Genomic DNA, 22,373 nt, shown 5'->3' with positions numbered 1-22,373 from the left:
TCTACCACATAACATCACATGAAAAGCTTGTAGGTAGAAAAAAAGTGGATAAATCCTCTTAATAAAAAAATGTCAGTCTTGTTCTTGACATTTGTTTTGTTATTTTTCCAGGTGGGAGATGTAACAATCCGGGTGAATACCGCTGCAGTGGTTATGTGTGTGTGTGTTCACAAGCACTTTCACAAATGACTGTACCACCTCCACTGTCAGTGGACCACCATGTGTAGGAGGATGCTCTGTTTACACCACCCACACTTTGTAAGCTCTCAGTCTTTGTGTGGGTGTTCTTTAACGCACAAACTTATACGTTTTGTACATTTGTTAGTCCAAGGGTTTTGGAGAACAATTTATATCCACGTTGGGATTCCATTTTCCTGTTTGATGCCCCTTTACATGCTCAGCTGTCTGGTAGACTTCTCGTTCTCCGACCCTATCCTCTCTGTCAGTATTTGGGGCGGCAGGTAGCTTAGTGGTTAGAGCGTTGGACTAGTAATTAAAAGGTTGCAAGATTGAATCCCCTAGCTGACAAGGTAAAAATCTGTCATTTTGCCCCTGAACTAGAGAGTTAACCCACTGTTCCTAGATCATCATTGAAAATAAGATTTTGTTTTAAACTGACTTGCCTAGTTAAATAAAGATAATAAATATTTAAAGGGGTTGTGGAAATGCTAGCCTAATCAATGTGAAGTAGGAGCTGCTGCCATGTGCAACAATGTGGACTGTCCAAATTCAACAATTGGAGAAGTCCAGAGCCAGTGGTGAAAAAGGAGGGAAAGTTATGTACCAAAGTGATCAGAGTGGTTTGATTATCACCTATATAATTACTGTATTTTTCCACAGTGATATTGCTGCCTAGACAGCTATCTTAGCTACTCACTCCTCTGGGAAAGAGCTATTCTTCTGTCCTGCACTGCTTGATAACCCACATCCACTCCTCAAAACACCAGCAAACAGCTCTCTGGGGAAATGCTTTCATCATGACGCACTCTGTGTATTTGGGCTGTTTCCATTTAGCTGGGTTCAGGTGTAGTTCACAGAGGCCGCCTCCAAACCCTGGTCACATGACTAGTGCTTAGGCCGTGGACGTGAGAGGCCCTTGTTGATGGAATATTGCCTTGGCATGGATTAACAGGTTTTCCATGCCAAGCCAGCAATAAAAGTGCAGTTTGACTATACCACCTTTTTATGTAAGTCCAGAAAATGAGATATTTATTCCATCAAACGTTCCTGTTAATAGTAACAAATGGCCAAAAAAGTCCACACAAAAGTTCACATCTGGTGTCTCACTCAGTCGTGACTTGGCTGCAGTGATTTGGAGAGAGAGAGAGTGCATAAGCTTTTTAAGATGGTCCCTGCTTTTGCCCAGGGCCCTGTGGTAAAGACTGTATCCTCCTCCCTTTGACCCACTTGTGATTCACCTTGATCAAGGCAGGCTGCTAGCAGGGCAGCAGAGAGAAGCTGATCTGAGGCTGATCTGACAGTAGAGTAAACTGATTCTGTGCACCTTTGCGTAACCTATACTGAACAAAAAATATAAATGCAACATGCAACGATTTCAAAGATTTTACTGAGTTACAGTTCATAGAAGGAAATTAGTCCATTGAAATAAATCAATTAGGTCCTAATCTATGGATTTCACATGACTGGGCAGGGGTGCAGCCATGGGTGGGCTTGGGATGGCAAAGGTCCACTTACTGGGGAGTCAGGCCCAGCAAATAAGAATTAGTTTTTCACCACAAAAGAGCTTTTCCCCCTCCTCAGATGATGCTTCAGGTGAAGAAGCCAGATGATGAGGTCCTGGGATGGCGTGGTTACACTTGGTCTGCGGTTTTGAGGCCGGTCGAATGTACAGCCAAATTCTCTAAAGTGATGTTGGATGTGGCTTATGGTATAGAAAGAAACATTACATTCTCTGGCAATAGCTCTGTTGGACATTCCTACAGTCAGCTACTTGTGGCGTTGTGTTATGCGACAAAACTACACATTTTAGAGTGACCTTTTATTGTCCCCACCACAAGGTGCACCTGTGTAATGATCATGCTGTTTCATTAGCTTCTTGATATGCCACATATAAAGAATATATCCACGTCAGATGGATTATCTTGGAAAAGGATAAAAATTTGAGAGAAATAGGCTTTTAGTGCTAATGGAACATTTCAGGGATATTTTATTTTGGCTCATGAAACATAGGACCAACACTTTACATGTTGAGTTTATATTGTTGTTTCAGTATATAAGGAAGCAGTTCAGTAATAAAGAATCTGCCTGAGACGGTCCATCTGGGAACAACATTTTTCAGCCTAGCCTCCTGACGTGATGCCTGGTGGGCTTTATAAATATCCCCGGCCCATTCACACAGTGTGAACTGTGTTTCACCTACACACACCCTTCCCTCCAACAGTTTGCCAAGGCTTTGCTTTGTTTGCCCCTGAGCGTTTACCTCCCACTTTCTCCAGTTAACTGTCAATGTTCAAAAGCATAACATTCAAAGACACACGCACACCAGTCCCCTCTCAGTTTGACCTTAAGATAATCATGCCTTTAGCAAATATCAGGAAAGATTAACAAATTCCATCCAACTTTAGGGTAGAAAAACTGAAACAAATCGCAAACATTGATTGACCGAACCCAGGTCTTTCATGCCAGACTGTTTCAACACAGAGATGCATGAAAGTGATCAAGTTTCTTTCACGAGAGTCGAGACTCCGTTATGCAATTCCTTGTCAGCTGGGCACGGCGCTCTCTGTGATCTCTGTGACAAGGTTGCTGTTCCTGATCAGATATGCCCACGTGATAAGCTGTTCCAGAAATAAACCTTCATGAAAAACAAGAGATAAGAGGAGAGGAAGTTTGCAGCTCCAACCCCCCCCCCCCCCCCCCATATGAAGATATGGTGTTCTGCACAGTTTGTTGAGTGACCAGTAGGGCTTTGTGTGGCCAACAGCCAATAATGAATTGCACTACACTCTTAGAAAAAAATGGTTCCAAAAGTGTTTTTCAGCTCTCGCCATAGGAGAACCCTTTTTGGTTCCAGGCAGGACTGTTTTGGGTTCCATGTACTATAGAACCCTTGGTGGAAAGGGCTCTACATAGAACCCAAAAAGGTTTTTACCTGGAACCAAAATAGTTATGACTGGAACCAAAAAAGGGTTCTTCACAGGGTTCTCCTATGGGGACAGCCAAAGAACCCTTTTAGGTTCTAGATACCACTTATATTTCTAAGACTCGTATTGAATTGGTACACTTTTCAGTCACTTAGTAGTATCAAGAAAATACTTTAAGATTTTGATTTTAAAAAATTACAAACTCAAGTAATTGCAAATATCAATCAATGTTAGGTAGTATATGAAGTAGTAAAGCAATGAAAATCACTCACATTTGACCATCATGGAGCTGTATAGTTGCTTGATTACTGTCAGAGTGGCTGGCCAGGTCACCTTCAGTGTACACAAACAGTTTGGCCACAGCGTGTGTGTTCGGCCACAGCTATAACCAAAGGCATTTACTGGCCTTCGACACCCTCTGAGCTCACTGGTCCTTTGACCTCTAACCTGCTGCTCAATATTTCTTATTGTTTGACAGGCCAACCGAGGCTGGAGGTTGGCCCCTTGCTGGGGGTTAGTACTGAACCTTTTATCACACAACCAACCTGCCTCTTGATGGATGAACATAGCATCAGAGTGGCAAGAATGCTAACAAAAACGAACTGAAAAATAGGATAAGGCAGTGCAGCAAGTAATACAATGAATGCACTCTTGGTCCTCCTATTTTGGGACATATCTGAGACATTTGTTTCTCTCATTGGAATACAATAACTGCATTGAGTCAGAATATTTATTGCAGGATAATTCCATTCCTCATTGTACTCCTTCCTAGCACTTATCAGGATTTTTTTTTTTTTTGGGGGGGGGGGGTGTGAGGAACCTACAGCCAGGAAAGTCAGAGTCAGGGGATCCATGAGATTATGGGAAGTGAGAGACGACAGAATCCTCCACTGCCCAGAATTTGACATGCGTTCGGCATCACTGCAAAACCAGCTAAATGGACTCCAGATCCTAGAGCCTATAACATATTTAATGGATCATTGGAGGGGGACTTTCCAAGCCCTTCTGTTGGGATTCCAAATGCTTGGAAATCATATAGGAAAGTACACTTAGGCTTGCAGCTTTAAAGTGAAGCACAAATGTGGTAGATTATTACAGTTAATTTAAGATCAATACAACAATAGTTCCTAATTGCTGATGGGGGAGAAGGCTGTGAAAGAGAGGACAGTGGACTATATCTGTCTTCGATTGAAACTTTTTATTTTTTTATTTCACCTTTAGTTAACCAGGTTGGCCAGTTGAGTACAAGTTCTCATGTCCAACTGGCCTGGCCAAGATAAAGCAAAGCAGTGAGACGAAAACAACACAGAGTTACACATGGGATAAACAAACGTACAGTCAATAACACAAAATAGCTATTGTCTTGATTTGAATCTAAGACAATTGCTGTGCTGAATTCTTCATCAGCTCAAATCCGTTACTATTACTGAAACTTTAGTAACTTTACAAAGCTCTGCATCCTATTTCTTTGGTTACTTCATGCCAGAATGTCATAAGTGTAGAGTTATTCTGGATGAGGTCAATCAAATCGTGTAACATGTACTGTAATTCTCTCAATCTCTCTCTATGCATCAACATCCCAACCCTAGTCAACCCTCTGCTGCCCCATGGTCCATCAAGCTCAGAGAGAGTGTGTGTGTCTTTCCAAGCCCCCCCCCCCTGTCTCCCCTCCTGATTTATCCACTATTTGGCTAACCTTGCTCTGAACCTGCCCCGTGAGACTCAAGCCATTTCAGCCCTCCTCTTCCACCATACTTGCACTACATGGCTCCCTCATCGACCTAGTTCTGTCTCAACATGCCTCTATCTTCTCCCTCCTCTTTCGCAACAGCTATAGCCCACTCAGGGAATGAAAAACAGGCCCTTAACAGAGGATAAGGTTCTCTCCCAGCAGAGCACATCCTTTCTCCCTCTATCCAGCCTGGTGTGGGTCACCTAGTGATCACAATGAGCGGCCCTATCGTGAGCGCACAGGAGGGCATTTATGGTTCGCTTGGATTCAAATGAATGTTTATGAGCCTTGTCTGGCAGCCAAAGGGCAGACACTATTCCCGTTTTTACAGTCATCTCTTATTGGTTGGCCCGGGGCTATGAGTGTGTGCTTGCCTTGACTTGTGCTCAGACATAGGGTATGTCACAACAACACAGCTCTGGGTCTCTAGATCTGTACACTATAGATCACTTCATTAAGTGGGTGAAGTTTATCTCTCATAGCAAGGAGTGGAAATCTAACTGTACATTCTTCCTCTGATGCTATGATACAGTATGTGAAAGTCAGAAGCAAGGCCCATTCATTAATCATTAAAGTCATTCTTCTAAATCAGGTATGCCCCCACACCACATATACTGTAATTTGGACAGGTTATCTTTGATGATCTCAGGAATACATGTTGCAAGGTCTTTTGAACCATGTTTTAGATTACTCAATAAAACATCTAATGGTTTCATGAATAACCTTTTTCCAGCATGTAACAACTTGAGCCGTGATTCAATCCGAGTGGCAAGTCGACAATGCAGCTCTTAAATGCAATTTAAAATGTCAAGCGCACTATAGCATTGTTTTGGATTGGATTCCAGGCCTCACCTACTTTACAATGTATAAGTTAACAGTGTACGGCTCTGTTTTGCCTTCCAATGAATGTTGCTTATTTCCTGTTTGGCATAACTGTGTTATCATTCTCTATCATTTCATCTGGTTAGCTCTGCTGTGCTGACGACTCACTAGACATTTGCCAGTCTATGTGAACAAAGGGACACTTTGGTTGTCTGTAACATCAATTTATTAATGTGATTCCATTCAAAGACACATGATTGGTAGAAAACAAAGGATAATAAAAAACAGACTTGAAACAAAAAACTGCTGTTTATCCAGACTAGTTTTGCATGGCTTCTGCTCAATGTGTGAATGGTATTTAGTCCGTCCAACTACACACAGGAGATCAAGAAGGAGACCAGGATAAGTTCCAGCAGCGTGTAAGTGAAATCTACCCCGTCGGAGCAACCATATACAGTACGCTAAAGTCTCCAAGACACCTTCCTGCATACTTTCAAAGGGCATCCATTGTTTCCCAATGTCCTGTAGCCCATGGATACTTCCCTTCAACATCCACCAGACATAGTGAGATTCCTCTGATATGTATTGACATTCAGGATGATTAGTTTTTATGTCCTCCCCTTGAATGTATTCATGCAGGTATAGCTTCCAGAGAACTTGTGGATCTCTTCAAGAGCAGCTTGTGGCATGAAGCTAGGGTGTAGAGACAGTAAAGAGATATGAGGTTACATATGAGGTTACATATGAGTGAAAGACATGTACAGTTGAAGAAGGAAGTTTACATACACCTTAGCCAAATACATTTAAACTCAGTTTTTCACAATTCCTGACATTTAACCCTAGTAAAAAAATCCCTGTCTTTGGGTCAGATAGGATCACCACTTTATTTTAAGAATGTGAAATGTCAGAATAATAGTAGAGAGAATGATTTATTTCAGCTTTCATTTCATCACATTCCCAGTGGGTCAGAAGTTTACATACACTCAATTAGTATTTAGAAGCATTGCCTTTAAATTGTTTAACTTGGGTCAAACGTTTCAGGTAGCCATCCACAAGCTTCCCAGAACAAGATGAGTGAATTTTTGCCCATTCCTCCTGATAGAGCTAGTGTAACTGAGTCAGGTTTGTAGGCCTCCTTGCTCCCACTCGCTTTTTTTCAGTTCTGCCCACAAATTTTCTATAGGATTGAGTTCAGTGTTTTGTGATGGCCACTCCAATACCTTGACTTTGTTGTCCTTAAGCCATTTTGCCACAACTTTGGAATTATGCTTGGGTTCTTTGTCCATTTGGAAGACCCATTTGCGACCAAGCTCTAACTTCCTGACTGATGTCTTGAGAAGTTGCCTCAATATATCATCATAATTTTCCTACCTCATGATGCCATCTATTTTGTGAAGTGCACCAGTCCCTCCTGCGGCAAAGCACCCCCACAACATGATGCTGCCACCCCCGTGCTTCACGGTTGGGATGGTGTTCTTCGGCTTGCAAGCCTTCCCCTTTTTCATCCAAACATAACAATGGTCATTATGGCCAAACAGTTCTATTTTGTTTCAATAGACCAGAGGACATTTCTCCAAAAAGTGCGATCTTTGTCAATGTGCAGTTGCAATCCGTAGTCTGGCTTTTTTTATGGCGGTTTTGAAGCATGGCATATAATAATAATAATAATAATATAATAAAATAATAATAATAATAATAATAATAATAATAATAAGCAGTGGCTTCTTCCTTGCTGAGCGGCCTTTCAGGTTATGTCAATATTGGACTCGTTTTACTGTGGATATAGATACTTTGTACCAGTTTCCTCTAGCATATTCACAAGGTCCTTTGCTGTTGTTCTGGGATTGATTTGCAGCAAAGTACGTTCATCCCTAGGACACAGAAAGCGTCTCCTTCCTGAGCGGTATGACGGATGCGTGGTCCCATGGTGTTTATATTTGTGTACTATTGTTTGTACAGATGAACGTGGTACCTTCAGGCGTTTGGAAATTGCTCCCAAGGATGAACCAGACTTGTGGAGTTTTTTTCTGAGGTCTTGGCTGATTTATTTTGATTTTCCCATGATGTCAAGCAGAGGCACTGAGTTTGAAGGTAAGCCTTGAAATACATCCACAGGTACACCTCCAATTGACTCAAATGATGTCAATTAGCCTATCAGAAGCTTCTAAAGCCATGACATCGTTTTCTGGAATTTTCCAAGCTGTTTGAAGGCACAGTCAACTTAGTGTATGTAAACTTCTGACCCACTGGAATTGTGATACAGTGAGTTATATGTGAAATAATCTGTCTGTAAACAATTGTTGGAAAAATTACTTGTGTCATGCACAAAGTAGATGTCCTAACCAACTTGCCAAAACTATAGTTTGTTAACAAGAAATTTGGGGGGTGGTTGTAAAACAAGTTTTAAGGACTCAAACCTAAGTGTATGTAAACTTCCGACTTCAACTGTATGTACTTTAAATAGCCAAAATGATATGAGACAATACCTTTTGAGGACAACGAGAGCATGCATGGTCCAGGGCATGTAAACGTAGGCTGTGTTAGTTCTGACTGCATCCACAGTCCTTTCAGCAACTGTCTCTGGCTTGAGGGGAGGGAAGAGCGCTGGAAACCTACAGGACCAGAAAACCCAGAGAGATTAGCTTTACAGTAACTACAATACATGCATGTAGAAAATGGTGCATATCAGTAGTGGTGGTGTAATCTAAACTAGATTGTGAAGAACCATGTTGTAGGCTTGCTCACCTGACTCTCATGCCCTGGAACATCTCAGTGTTGGTGTGGAAGGGGAGCACGGTGGTGCAGCCCACTCCTGGACAGTCCAGCAGGCCCAGAGTCAGGCTCTCCATGAAGGCCAGGGAAGAGGCCTTGGAGGTACAGTAGTCGATGGCCCCGGGGATGGGCGACTGGGACAGGATGGAGTTTATACAGACCACGTGGCCGTGCTGGAGCTCCAGCATCCGTGGCAGGAAGGCCTTTGTAGTCTGGATGAGGGAGAAGAAAGGGGGGGGCATTGGGGAAAATGTACAGTTATACACATGAAAAAGAGACACACAGAGGAAACAGGCCCAAGTGGAGCCACATATTGAGTTTCAATTTTTTTTAGCTGATGATTGCATTTATGCAACCTGAAAGTTTGATCTCTATTCAAACAGAGACTGCTATAGGTTTCAGAGGCCCTCTGATGTTCTACCTAGGGGCTGAAGCAGTAAGCCTATAATTTGGAAATACCCCAACACTCCTGTAAATTAACCTGAGACTGACACGAAGGGACATTGGCCAATAAAAGCACTTTTGGAGAATGATAAGACTGATCTAACTGTAAGGAAGCACGCACCTCTCTTCCTAAACCTCCACAACACTTACCCAGAACTGTCCCATTGTGTTGATATGTTGAGATTTCAAAAGACAGTCATCGTCGCTGTCCATCAGACTTTTCCCATGGACCACTGCAGCGTTATTCACCAGGATCGTAACATCTCCCACCTGTAAAAATAATAACAAAACAAATGTCAGAAACAAAACTGATGTTTTTTTATTAAGAGGATTTATCCACTTTTTCTACCTACTTTCTTTTCATGTGAAGTTATGTGGTAGAGCTGACAGTCATATTCTTATCTTGACATTGACATCTTGACATTGTAATTGAGGTGAATCATACAGTATCAGTCAAAAGTTTGGACACGCCTACTCATTCTCAAGGGTTTTTCATCATTTCTACAGTGTAGAATAATAGTGAAGATATCGAAAATATGAAAAAACACATAAGGAACCATTTAGTAAGCAAAAAAGTGCTAAACAAATCAAAATATATTTTATATTTGAGATTCTCAAAGTAGCCACCCTTTGCCTTGATTACAGCTTTGCACACGCTTGGCATTCTCTCAATCAGCTTCACGAGGAATGCTTTTCCAAAAGCCTGGATGGAGATCCCACATATGCTGAGCACTTGTTGGCTGCTTTTCATTCACTCTGCAATCCAACTCATCCCACAGCATCTCAATTAGGTTGAGGTCGGGTGATTGCGGAGGCCAGGTCATCTGATGCAGCACTCCCTCACTCTCCTTCTTGGTCAAATAGCCCTTACAAAGCCTGGAGGTGTATTTGGGTCATTGTCCTGTCAAAAAACAAAATGATAGTCCCACTACGCACAAACCAGATGGGATGGCGTATGGTTACAAAATGCTGTGGTAGCCATGCTGGTTAAGTGTGACTTGAATTCTAAATAAATCACAGACAGTGTCACTAGCAAAACACTCACACACCATCTCTTCAATGCTTTACGGTGGGAACCACACATTCGGAGAACATCCGCTCACCTACTCTGCGTCTCACAAAGACACGGCGGTTGGAACCAAAAATCTCAAATTTGGACTCATCAGTCCAAAGGACATATTTCCACCTTTTAATGTCCATTGCTCGTGTTTCTTGGCCAAAGCACATATTGTCTTCTTATTGGTGTCCTTTAGTAGTGGTTTCTTTGCAGCAATCTTATTTTCCTGTGGCGGTCCTCATGAGAGCCAGATTTATCATAGTGCTTGATGGTTTTGGCGACTTCACTTGAAGAAACTTTCAAAGTTGTTGAAATTTTTCAGATTGACTGACCTTAATGTCTTAAAGTAATGAGGGACTGTCCTTTGTTTTGCTTATTTGAGCTGTTCTTGCCATAATATGGACTTTGTCTTTTACCAAATAGGGCTATCTTCTGTATACCCCCCTACCTTGTCACAACACAACTGATTGGCTGAAATGCATTAAGTAAAGAAATTCCACAAATGAACTTTTAACAAGGCACACCTTATTTAAAAATATTTTTTTACTCCTCCGAGGAGGACAAATATCTTTTAGTTTTTTTACAGCTTTTCTGCTACATATACAGTTGAAGTCAGAAGTTTACATACACTTAGGTTGAAGTCATTAAAACTCATTTTTAAACCACTCCACAAATTTCTTGTTAACAAACTATAGTTTTGGCAAATCAGCTAGGACATTGATGTCATGGCTTTAGAACCTTCTGGTAGGCTAATTGACGTCATTTGAGTCAATTGGAGGTGTACCTGTGTATGTATTTCAAGGCCTACCTTCAAACACAGTGACTCTTTGCTTGACATCATGGGAAAATCAATAGAAATCAGCCACAAAAATAGTAGACGTCCACAAGTCTGGTTCATCCTTGGGAGCAATTCCAAATGCCTGAATGTACCACGTTCATCTGTACAAACAATATTACCTAAGTAGAAACACTATGGGACCATGCAGCCATCATACCGCTCTGGAAGGAGACACGTTCGGTCTCCTAGAGACGAATGTACTTTGATGCGAAAAGTGCAAATCAATCACAAATCAACAGCAAAGGACCTTGTGAAGATGCTGGAGGAAACAGGTACAAAAGTATCTATATCCACAGAAAAACTAGTCCTATATCGACATAACCTGATAGGCCGCTCAGCAAGGAAGAAGTCACTGCTTCAAAACCTCCATAAAACAGCCAGAATACGGATTGGAATTGCATATGGCGACAAAGATAAACGATCGTTCCTTGCTGAGCGGCCTTTCAGGTAATTTTTGGAGAAATGTCCTCTGGTTTGGTGAATCAAAAATGGCCATAATGCCCATCGTTATGTTTGGAGGAAAAAGGGGAATTCTTGCAAGCCGAAGAACACCATCCCAACCGTGAAGCACGGGGGTGGCAGTATCATGTTGTGGGGGTGCTTTGCTGCAGGAGGGACTGGTGCACTTCACAAAATAGATGGCATCATGAGGTAGGAAAATTATGATGATATACTGAGGCAACATCTCAAGACATCAGTCAGGAAGTTAAAGCTTGGTCGCAAATGGGTCTTCCAAATGGACAATGACCCCAAGCATACTTCCAAAGTTGTGGCAAAATGGCCTAAAGACAACAAAGTCAATGAATTGGAGTGGCCATCACAAAGCCCTGACCTCAATCCTATAGACAATTTGTGGGCAGAACTGAAAAAAAGCGAGTGTGAGCAAGGAGGCCTACAAACCTGACACAGTTACACCAGCTCTGTCAGGAGGAATGGGCAAAACTTCCCCCATCTTGTTCTGGGAAGCTTGTGGAAGGCTACCTGAAATCTTTGACCCAAGTTAAACAATTTAAAGGCAATGCTACCAAATACTAATTGAGTGTATGTAAACTTCTGACCCACTGGGAATGTGATGAAAGAAATAAAAGCTGAAATAAATAATTCTCTCTACTATTATTCTGACATTTCACATTCTTAAAATAAAGTGGTGATCCTAACTGACCTAAGAAAGGGCATTTTTACTTGGATTAAATGTTAGGAATTGTGAAAAACTGAGTTTAAATGTACTTGGCTAAGGTGTATGTAAAGTTTCGACTTCAACTGTACATACATTTTACATATATATTTTGCATGCACATTTTGAATACACATTTTATATACATGTTACTTTTATATAAAGTATAGTTGAATAAAAATAATACATTACCAAACATAAGCGCTTTAATCCCACCCCTCAGCCACTCTCAGCCAATCCTACTGTCACGCCCTGGTCATTATATTTTGTGTTTTTGGTATATGTTTGGGTAAGCCAGGGTGTGACATGGGTTTATATGTTGTGTTTTCGTATTGGGGTTTGTAGTAATTGGGATTGTGTATGATTAGGGGTGTGTCTAGTTAGGCTTGGCTGCCTGAGGCGATTCTCAATTGGAGTCAGCTGCTTATCGTTGTCTCTGATTGGGAACCGTATTTAGGCAGCCTGAGTTCGCGTTGTATTTTGTGGGTGTTTGTTCCTGTCTTAGTGTTGTAGTCACCAGATAGGCTGTAATAGGTTTTCGTTTCGTTTGTTGTTTTCATATACAGTTATTTCATGTACCGCTATTATCTTCATTAAAGTCATGAGTAACCTACACGCTGCATTTCGGTCTGACTCTCTTCATACAACAGACGAACGACGTTACACCTACCTATCACCATAGACCAGCCTCGTTTGGTTTCCATGTGCCATATATATTTCAATTGTGCTGTGATGTTTTATATATTTTTTTAACCTGTCTAATGTGGCGGGCCAGGCGCACGCAAGCTGACATGGTTGCCGGGTGTACGGTGTTTCCTCCGACACATTGGTGTGGCTGGCATCCAGGTTAAGCGGACAGTGCGGCTTGGTTGGGTCGTGTTTCGGAGGACGCATGGCTCTTGACCTTCGTCTCTCCCGAGTTCGTTTGGGAGTTGCAGCGATGAGACAAGACTGTAACTACCAATTGGATACCATGGAATTGGGGAGAAAAAGGGGTAGAAAATGACAACCTTTCCTATGAGTATTATTTATTGACTGACAATGGCTTTCCAAATGTTTTAACCATTCCTTAACCTGTGACCAGAAACAAGCTACATAGGGGCAATACCAGAATAAATGATCTATTGATTGTCTCTTTGCAGCAAAATCTATAGAGCTGAGAATGTTGTATGCCCCATATATATAGCATTCTGTAGGTGGCAAGAATTTTATATAATAATTTACATTAAAAACTCGAAATGTTGAATCAAGTGCAAGTGTAGTTTTTTTTCTTCTCCATGTGCCATGGAATTGGTACATCAGAAATCTCTTTCCATTTAGTTTGTAACCTGTATGGCACAACTGTTAATTGAAAGGCATGAGAGAACGCCAATAGTGTGCAAAGCTGTCATCAAGTCTACTTTGAATAATATAAAATATATTTTGATTTGTTTAGCACGTTTTTCGTTACTAAATGATTCCATATGTGTTATTTCATAGTTCTGATGTCTTCACTATTATTCTACAATGTAGAAAATAGTACAAATAAAGAAAACCCTGGAATGAGTAGGTGTGTCCAAACTTTTGACTGATACTGTATGTCAGATGGGGAGAGGAATTAAAATACAATGAATCCCTGCCAGTTCTGTAGACAGGAGTAACAGCACTGAGATAAACATTGACCCATGAGCGTTTCACTGGCTCCAAACAATATGTATGTGTGGATAAAAATTGGATTTATAATAGATCTAAATAGTGTACCTTCTCCCTGACCACCTTGGCCTGCTTGTAAACTTCCTCCCGATTGGCCACGTCGCACAGGAAGTAGTGGCACTCTGTTCCAAATTGGGAGATCTCTTCGCATGTCTCTTTCAGACACTTCTCTGTGCGGCCCCACAGGATCACCTGTAGAGGGTAAACATTAGCCAAGAGTTATAAAATAGGGTTATAAAATTGCATAATAGTGTAATATGCTCTGAATAAAATATGAGCAATTAGCTCAGCTGAATGAATAGTAATATTTTGCTTTTCAACAATCAGTCAACAATCAGCTATCTGTACACTTATTGTTGTCGAAATCCTGAGAAAACATGGCTAAAATAAGTTTCATGTGTAGCCAAAGCCAAACAACTATGCCGATGGCACATGCTCTCAACAGGTGTACAGACATTTCATGTTTGCAGCATTTGGCCCTAGGATGAGATGAGATAATTTGGTTGAAATGTTCCTTTCATTCAGAGAACAGAGAGGCCATGTTTAGAAGCAACAAATAGTTTCAGAGTGAGATTAAGGGGGTGGGGTTGCAGTGTGAATGAAACGTCTCTTCATCAGCCTGGAGAGGGTAAATTAAACTCAGTCATTTGAGCAGGGAACATGGGCTAGGATGGAGGTGGGGGGCAGCGATTGGGCAATTAGATCCGTCAGTCTATGGGGTCAAGGAAAGGTAATGAAATCAGGGGGTGAGCCCTCCTCATCTCTCAAACACACATTCTCAAAGAGATTACACGGCCTGTTGGGCAGATGAACCCAGTCATTTCTGGTCAGGGAGTCTGAAAACAGTTTGTGTGTGAAGTGCTGATGGGGCCAGTGTAGGGCTTGGCTGGTTGCCAGTGACCAAGGTTAATATTTTTGCAGAAAGTCCTCTGGAAAGTGATCCTGTGTGTGTGTGTGTGTGTGTGTGTGTGTGTGTGTGTGTGTGTGTGTGTGTGTGTGTGTGTGTGTGTGTGTGTGTGTGTGTGTGTGTGTGTGTGTGTGTGTGTGTGTGTGTGTGTGTGTGTGTGTGTGTGTGTGTGTGTGTGTGTGTGTGTGTGTGTGTGTGTGTGCCTTTCATCCACCCTTACAGTATGATATCAATATTGTGTGAATACAAACAAATCTTTCTACATGTAGATAAGGAAGATAACAAACACAAGCAGAGGTCACAGTGACATCCTTGTCCTGATGGAGAAGAGTACAGAGACAGCCAGGCTATAGCCACTCATTTATTTAGGAATGAATAGGAGGATAGTAAATGTATATCTCAACATCTTAAACATGCTTAGCTAGCTTGCCGAAGGTTTTGCCGCTATCTGTCTTGCTTTACTGCAACACCACATCTAGGGCAGCTGTCTGTGACAGTGTATTCAGATCCCACCAATGTTTTAATGATGCTAGTCCCTATGGGCTTATGTTTACTTGCATAATGGGAGCATTAAAACTGTAAAGCGAAATGTTTGCTTTGGGGGAGATACGGGAGGGTCACAATCTGCATGATATGCAGTTTTGAGCAAGTTCCAAGAGTAAAAAATGTTTGGCTTTCCACTGGATGGGTCTTTGTTTTCGTTTCTTTAGATTGCTTTTTTGTTTGCTTCGTTTGCCAGCCCATTTAAGTAATCAGCAGAGGTGAACGGATGGGTCTAGGTAAATTACTGAAAGCCTTTAATAGGATTTCATCCTAACAAACAAACCTGACATTTCTCATTAAAAATCACCACTCACCCTGTGCTCTCCTGTTATTTAATTCATTATGCTTATCTGCCAGTCCCAACACACTGGGGCTTCAGGATAAACAATGGCTGGCCAAATCTAGAGCTATCAGCTTAGAATGCCTAAGTGTTACGGAAAACGAATTCTAAATTCCCTCACATCGAGTGACTAAGTATCTCTGATAAACCAGTGATTACTCTGTCTGAGGTGCCATATCTGACTAGATTAAACAACATTCACCAATTGTGTAAAATTGATGGTCTGTTCAAGGACATGATTTATTCAAAGACATTAAGTCTTGCAAATCGCCAAGTGTTGGTGTATCAGGGTGCAATGATGTGGTGGACCTCATCCACATCCCTACAACAGAACGCAATAATATTTCACAAGGAAGAAAATGGGTTCAAGGATGGGCACGAACCCTCTTCTTCACACCAGTTGTAGGGGATAGGGGCTAACAGGGAGGGGAAACAGGGAGTTCAGGAGGCAGTCGCCTGCCCTACCGCTGTCTAATTAGTGCGGAGACAACAGGGTCAGTTGCAGGGCAATACCCAGCTGGGAACAGTGTGCTTCCCGCCTCCACAACCCATCCACACACACACACACACACACACACACACACACACACACACACACACACACACACACACACACACACACACACACACACACACACACACACACACACACACACACACACACACACACACACACACACACACACACACACACACACACACACACACACACACACACACACAATAGAGCTTGCCAATGTGTAAAGCCACTATCAACCTGAGTAGTGGCATATGTTCCCAGTTCTCCTAATGAGTAGCCGTGGCTGAGAACGATGCCAATATCTCTTACTATCTTCAATTGTACTTTCTTCGCCACATGTTCAAAATATTATGATCCACAAATTGAGTCGCAAAAACAAAATGCACAACTAAGTACCTTATTAAATTCTACATGCTGACATTTTTAACCAAGGGCATTTTGGATTTCTGGTTTGGGATGCCAGTGGAATATACTTGAATTGCATAGGGTACATTGAGAGCATATGTGAATATGTTGCTTCAACCTCTGAAACATTTATTGTGGTTGTGCTAGAGGCCCCCTCCCTCTTTCTCTGTTCTCTGAACTTGGGTGCTCAGCTTTTGTAAAGTTGCTGTGGTTTATTGTTTTAGTGCTTCACTCTGTAACGGCTCTTTTCACGACACACACAAGGCCTCACTCCCCCTCTCACCTCCCTCACTCCCCCTCTCACCTCCCTCTATCCCCCTCTCACCAGTCTCTCCTTTTCACCTCACATCATTCTTTCATCAATGCTGTGGCTAGTGCACTCCCTACCGTGAAAGCACCAAAGCTACTAGAGAGAATAGAGAAATTCCGTCTGCCAATCACAATGGACCTCAAACTGGGGTAAAGTCTTTCCTAGAGGTTATTTGTAATGAATGTCCTACTTCTTTTTAGCATATCTTAGGCGGGGAGTGATTGTGAGGCACATTAGTGCAGGTGTTGTTTTCAAAGCCTTTCACACCTTGATAATACCCAACAATGGGGTCCTGACAAGAATGGTGACTTCCTTTGTTGTGCAGCTGCAAATTATAGCGTTTAAAAGCCACAGTTTTTTTGTGGGTTGTTCCCGGAGGAGATGTTGATGGAAGGATGAAGAGCAAGGCCAAAGCACTTAAAGTTAAAATGGGATATTTTAGCTTGGACACATAATGTAAGGATATGCAAAAGCTGCTACATGTGGTGCTCCATCTGACAATTCATAAAGCTATAATTGTTCCTCTAAGTTTGCATCGGTGAAAATACAACTAGCTATTTAATAATTTGTAAAAAATAATACTGAAACAAATAAAGTGGGGTGGGTTGGTGGTATTCACATGGAATCATTGTGAAATGCTTATGTCGCCATCTGTGTGTCTGAGACTCTGTCCATTACAATTCAGAGCTAACAGAACACTATGGTGGCTCACTATGCACTCAGCTGTGTAATGTTTGGATTGTAATTGGAATAGTGGGTAGTCCGACCAGTAGTGGCGGCCTGGCGGGGACTGTCAATGTAGTCACTGGGGCATTTCAAGCATAAGTGGCTGTTTCTTGTTAAGGAGGAGGGTGGGAACAGGTTATTTATAAGAGCTTTGGCTGACGGATGCATGTTTTGGATGGGTGAGGCAGCTGAAACATGCCATTTTCCTCTGTGGGCTTAATTTCACCTCAATAATAAACTCAGTGTAAGGTAGCAGGTTGATGTTTATTGTCATGTGTCTTGTCCTGGGGGCAGAACTGGGCGATTTCTCCTTTGATAGGCCAGCTGCTAAGTCAAAATTGGCTATATTGTAAAAATTCATGAAAACAAAAATGTGCTTTTGGTCTTAAATTATGGTTAGGCTTAGGAATTATGGTTAGCAGTGCAGTTAAGGTTAAGTTAAGTTTCTGCCTTGCTGGTTTGCTTGAAAAACACATCTGAATCAGTGTTTTATTATGGCATTGTGATGTCTTGTGTAGGCACTTGGCACAGTTAGTGTTTTTCTGCTAATCCCAGCAGGACTACAACATTTCTCCTGTGAGGATAAGGTGATTAGCTTTTAAACATGTTTCTTCAGAAAGTTGAAAAACCTCATCCCAATTCCATAGAAGTGATATGTTATCACTTGATCAAGGTCACTCCTGTTGGCAGTCATCAACAATAAAACTTTATTCTGGACATTAATGATGCTTGATCTCATCCAATATCAATGTTAAGCCATAACTCCTTTTTCTGAGCTTTGGCTGAACAGAAATCATTCCGTGAGTCACTATAATACACTAGCAGTCAAATGGTCAGAGGGAGACTTTTGCCCTTCTGCAGAGCTACTCCTGAGTGGCGCAGCGGTCTAAGGCACTGCATCTCTGTGTTTAGAGGTGTCACTACAGACACCCTGGTTCAAATCCAGGCTTTATTACAACCGGCCTTGATTGGGAGTCCCATAGGGCACTGCACAATTGGCCCAGCATCGTCAGGGTTTGGCCAGTGTAGGGCTGTCATTGTAAATAATAGTCTGTTGTGCCAAAATTGAGGGCCCTGTCCTGCAATCTGATTGGCATGATCTACTCCGTTCATGTTACAGAGGAAACAATAGATTGGAGGAACATGTGGACAAACTAATGTCGTTGCCCTTGCAATGTTGGCTACCTGCTGCAAACCTGTGGTGCTTTTGGTTTAGGAGGATACGGGATACGTCAATACAAATAATAGTTATGGAAAGAAGTGTGCATAAAAAATACTAGGTATCTCACAGATGGTGTTCCGAGGTTGGCTACAGGGTATCAACTCAGTTATCGTTATAACCATGTAGCCTAATCAATGAGCGTACTAATTCAAAAGATAGAAAACATGCACAGGTCTGGGGAACTATAGGCTATTTTAGCAGTGCTTATATTACTCAAGGTTAAGTGAACCCAATCACGTTTGATGCTCAACAAGTTGCATAATACAATTAATAAAGTGCGAATACTAAACGCATGCATGTGTTTTATTTACCTTTTTAGCCCCCTGCTTGGCAAACTCCTGAGCCAGGTGACGACCGATACCTCGTCCCCCGCCTGTGATCAGGACCACCTCCTTGATCAGGGTTCTTCGTCTACTTGGTAGAATTAAGTACACACTTGCTTTCAATATGTAGTAGACAATGTGTATGGGGAAAAACACTATACAGCTCAAACACTTAAAATCCATGTTCCTTCTTCTTACAGTAACCTAAATGCTCGGAATTTTTCGAACACAAACAGTTTGATATAAGTTTGATATCCTCCAATCGTGATGTCCTTGGCAGAGCGGATTTTAGGTAAATATCTGGTTAAAACCAAACTCAAACTAGCCAACTGCAGCACTTGAAGTCAATGTTTCATAACATTTAGGCTATTATGTCCCAAGCTCAGAAATGCGTCAATATACGGAGCTCTGGCATTTTTATCGATTATTCAGTTTATTGGCAAACTATTTTTTTATATATTTTTTTACTAATGACCATATTACACCGGTAATCCGCTGTTACTTTTCAACTATCCTAAAGAAGGCGAGAGTGTCTCCGAAGGCATGCGCTACTGAATCGTCTACACAACAAGTGTGTTGTGTTCCTATCCTTGGCCGTTACCGCCTCTGACTCCGATAGCTTACTTTATAGCGCTCTGACTACCCGTCCCCGCAGTGTTGAAAAAAAGACCTGCGATCTGAAGGAAGTTTTTTTTTAAAGACCATTAATCCTGATTGACAGGTTGAATGGTGAGGAATATATTGCTTTACTGTGTGTCGACTGTGACTGGTTTTATTTCTACCCAGCCCCGAGAGGCGTCTGCCACAACTGCTGTGTTGCCGTGAAGTCATATTTCAGTATTTCAGTCCTCTATTAAAATCAAGAATTTTCTTCCTCCATAAATTATTAACAGTGAGCTAAATGCTCTGTTTTACGGTTTTTGAGATGTGCCAATGTTTCTCAATTCCCCTTCAAGCTGTGACACTCTCTGAGAAATAATAGTTGGATAAGCTTCTCATGCACTTGAGAAGTGCCATAACACACTTTGATAGCTTACTTTGAATAGTTTGATGAGACAACATTCACCCAAACTGGTTGGGCTTGATTACATCACATGTATCCTACAGTACTAGTATCAACGTTTAAAAAAAACACACACACACTTTCACATAAGATGCTGCGTGATGCTGCTCCTACTCTGTTTATTATATATCATGAATGCCTCGTCACTTTTACCTCTACCTACATGCTGTATTACCTCAATTACCTCAACTACCTTGTACCCCTGCACAATGACTTGGTACTGGTACTTCCTTGAATATATCCTAGTTGTTATTTTATTACGTTATTATTTCCTTATTATTTAAATTTATTTAGCAAGTTTTTTTCTTACTTTTTAACTCTGCATTGTTGTGAATGGGCTCATAAGTAAGCATTTCACAGTAAAGTCAACACCTGTTGTATTCGGTGCATGTGACCAATACATTTTTATTTGATTTTACACGCACGCACGCGCAAGCACACACACACACACACACACACACACACACACACACACACACACACACACACACACACACACACACACACACACACACACACACACACACACACACACACACACACACACACACACACACACACACACACACACACACACACACACACACACACACACACACACACACACACACACACACACACACACACTATCTCTCTCTTGCTCTCTCTCTCTCTACATGTATCTTTGTATCTCTTTGTGTATAATCACAATGTATCAGATATTTGTTATGACTGTGTGTTTTGCTGCTTGTAATAAAATATATTGATCCACTCCTTTTTTTAAAGTGTATACGGTGGGAGTAAAAGTGATGAATAGATTTTTTGGAGAACCACCCTCACGTGATGAGTAACCTTGCCTAAGACCTTAAGTCTTGCATGAGCTCCCTGAGCTAATGTCTAGACTTGAGTTCAGTGGGCTAACACAGTGGTGACCAGGTGACCCGAGTTCAAACCCAGTTGTCTACATCTGCATTGACCTACCTATTACAGGTAATACACAGGTTTTACTATCTGCATTGGCCTACCTATTACAGGTAAATACACAGGTTTTACTCTGTGCATTGGCCTACCTATTACAGGTAATACACAGGTTTTACTATCTGCATTGACCTACCTATTACAGGTAATACACAGGTTTTACTATCTGCATTGGCCTACCTATATTACAGGTAAATACACAGGTTTTACTATCTGCATTGGCCTACCTATTACAGGTAAATACACAGGTTTTACTATGTGCATTGGCCTACCTATTACAGGTAAATACACAGGTTTTACTATCTGCATTGGCCTACCTATTACAGGTAAATACACAGGTTTTACTATGTGATGTAAAAGTTGGTCAATCTAGCTGACATGAAAAAAGGGTGCTTTTGGCATATATAACGGTGGCATACATAATTACACACTACTTCATGTGATAAAAGTTCATTTCAATGCATGAGAAGATGGGGCGCTGTGAAGACTAGGCATAAAGACCCCTGATCTAGTGATCTGTCACTTGAAACACATCTCTCTCTGTGACAATACAGAATTGGGTCAGTGCCAGAAATTTGGCAAGGTAAGAATTAGGGACCTGCATAAATACCTCCTAAACAAATCCAGTAAATTCATGGGCTGCAGACAAGATTCCAGTCTGTGATTTTTGGGTCAGGCCCTGTGATTTTTGGGCCAGGCCCTGTGATTTTTGGGCCAGGCCCTGTGATTTTTGCTGGGTATAGCTGATGAATGGAGGGCTTTTTCAGAAACTGGGATGGGTTTAAGAGAGCAGTTTGACAATGGCGGCTTTGTGCTGGGCTCAGCTTCTCAGAAAAAAGGCTGAGAGACTCTTTGGGACAGCTAAAAGGTTGACTAGTCCTAGAAAACAGCTCCAGTTGCTGTCATGTTCATGCACATTTCACAGAGCTACAAATCATAATGCATTGAAATACAACACCAAAGTATTTTCAGAGATTTCATTCTGAATTATAATGAACATAAATTGTTTTGTAAACACCACCACATTATACGGTTTCAATTCGAAATAACATTCATTTGTTTACAAATGTGTCTAGACTAGAGATCTTATCTGACGGAGAACATCATCTGCTATCACTAGGCATCACTGCCATCTACAGATTAACATTAAAAGTTCAGATACCAGTGTCCTCTGCTTCACAATAAATGATATGATTTATTTAAAAGGACATTTAAAAGGAATTATTACAATTGTATTTATGCAAATCTATATTCATAAAAATATCAAATTGTGAAATATGTGTTTAATGTGTAATTGCTTTAGTCCATAAAATACATTGAATAAAATGATGAATGTTCCTTTGTCACTGGCACTCAAAGTCATCTAGATAGAACAAGGTCAGAGCAGGGTGTACACAAAGTTGTAGGAGGGGCAAGGATACC

The 22,373-nt window shown here is 41.4% G+C and overlaps 1 protein-coding gene across 1 annotated transcript; it reads right to left on the bottom strand.

The window, feature by feature from the left end:
- Nucleotides 1–5,866: 5,866 nt before the first annotated feature.
- On the bottom strand, nt 5,867–19,631 carry LOC124031383 (short-chain dehydrogenase/reductase 3-like). The gene is made up of 6 exons (XM_046342542.1): nt 18,920–19,631; nt 13,684–13,827; nt 9,025–9,144; nt 8,404–8,642; nt 8,145–8,270; nt 5,867–6,351 (listed from the first exon to the last, which is right to left on the bottom strand). Exons 1-6 carry the CDS (start codon nt 19,112–19,114, stop codon nt 6,267–6,269), a joined length of 909 nt encoding a protein of 302 aa, XP_046198498.1. The 5' UTR covers nt 19,115–19,631; the 3' UTR covers nt 5,867–6,266.
- Nucleotides 19,632–22,373: the final 2,742 nt, after the last annotated feature.

This window comes from Oncorhynchus gorbuscha, linkage group LG03 (assembly GCF_021184085.1).
Source record: "Oncorhynchus gorbuscha isolate QuinsamMale2020 ecotype Even-year linkage group LG03, OgorEven_v1.0, whole genome shotgun sequence".
NCBI lineage: Eukaryota > Metazoa > Chordata > Actinopteri > Salmoniformes > Salmonidae > Oncorhynchus > Oncorhynchus gorbuscha.
Note: the sequence above shows the minus strand (reverse complement) of the source record. Positions and strands in the feature narration are given on the sequence as shown.

Coding starts and splice junctions, on each gene's coding strand:
- LOC124031383 (XM_046342542.1), bottom strand. CDS start 19,114: ATGGATTTTAAGTGTTTGAGCTGTATAGTGTTTTTCCCCATACACATT. Junction 8,271..8,403: donor TTCCAGGGCATGAGAGTCAG/GTGAGCAAGCCT, acceptor CTGGTCCTGTAG/GTTTCCAGCGCTCTTCCCTC. Junction 6,352..8,144: donor GCTCTCGTTGTCCTCAAAAG/GTATTGTCTCAT, acceptor TCTACACCCTAG/CTTCATGCCACAAGCTGCTC.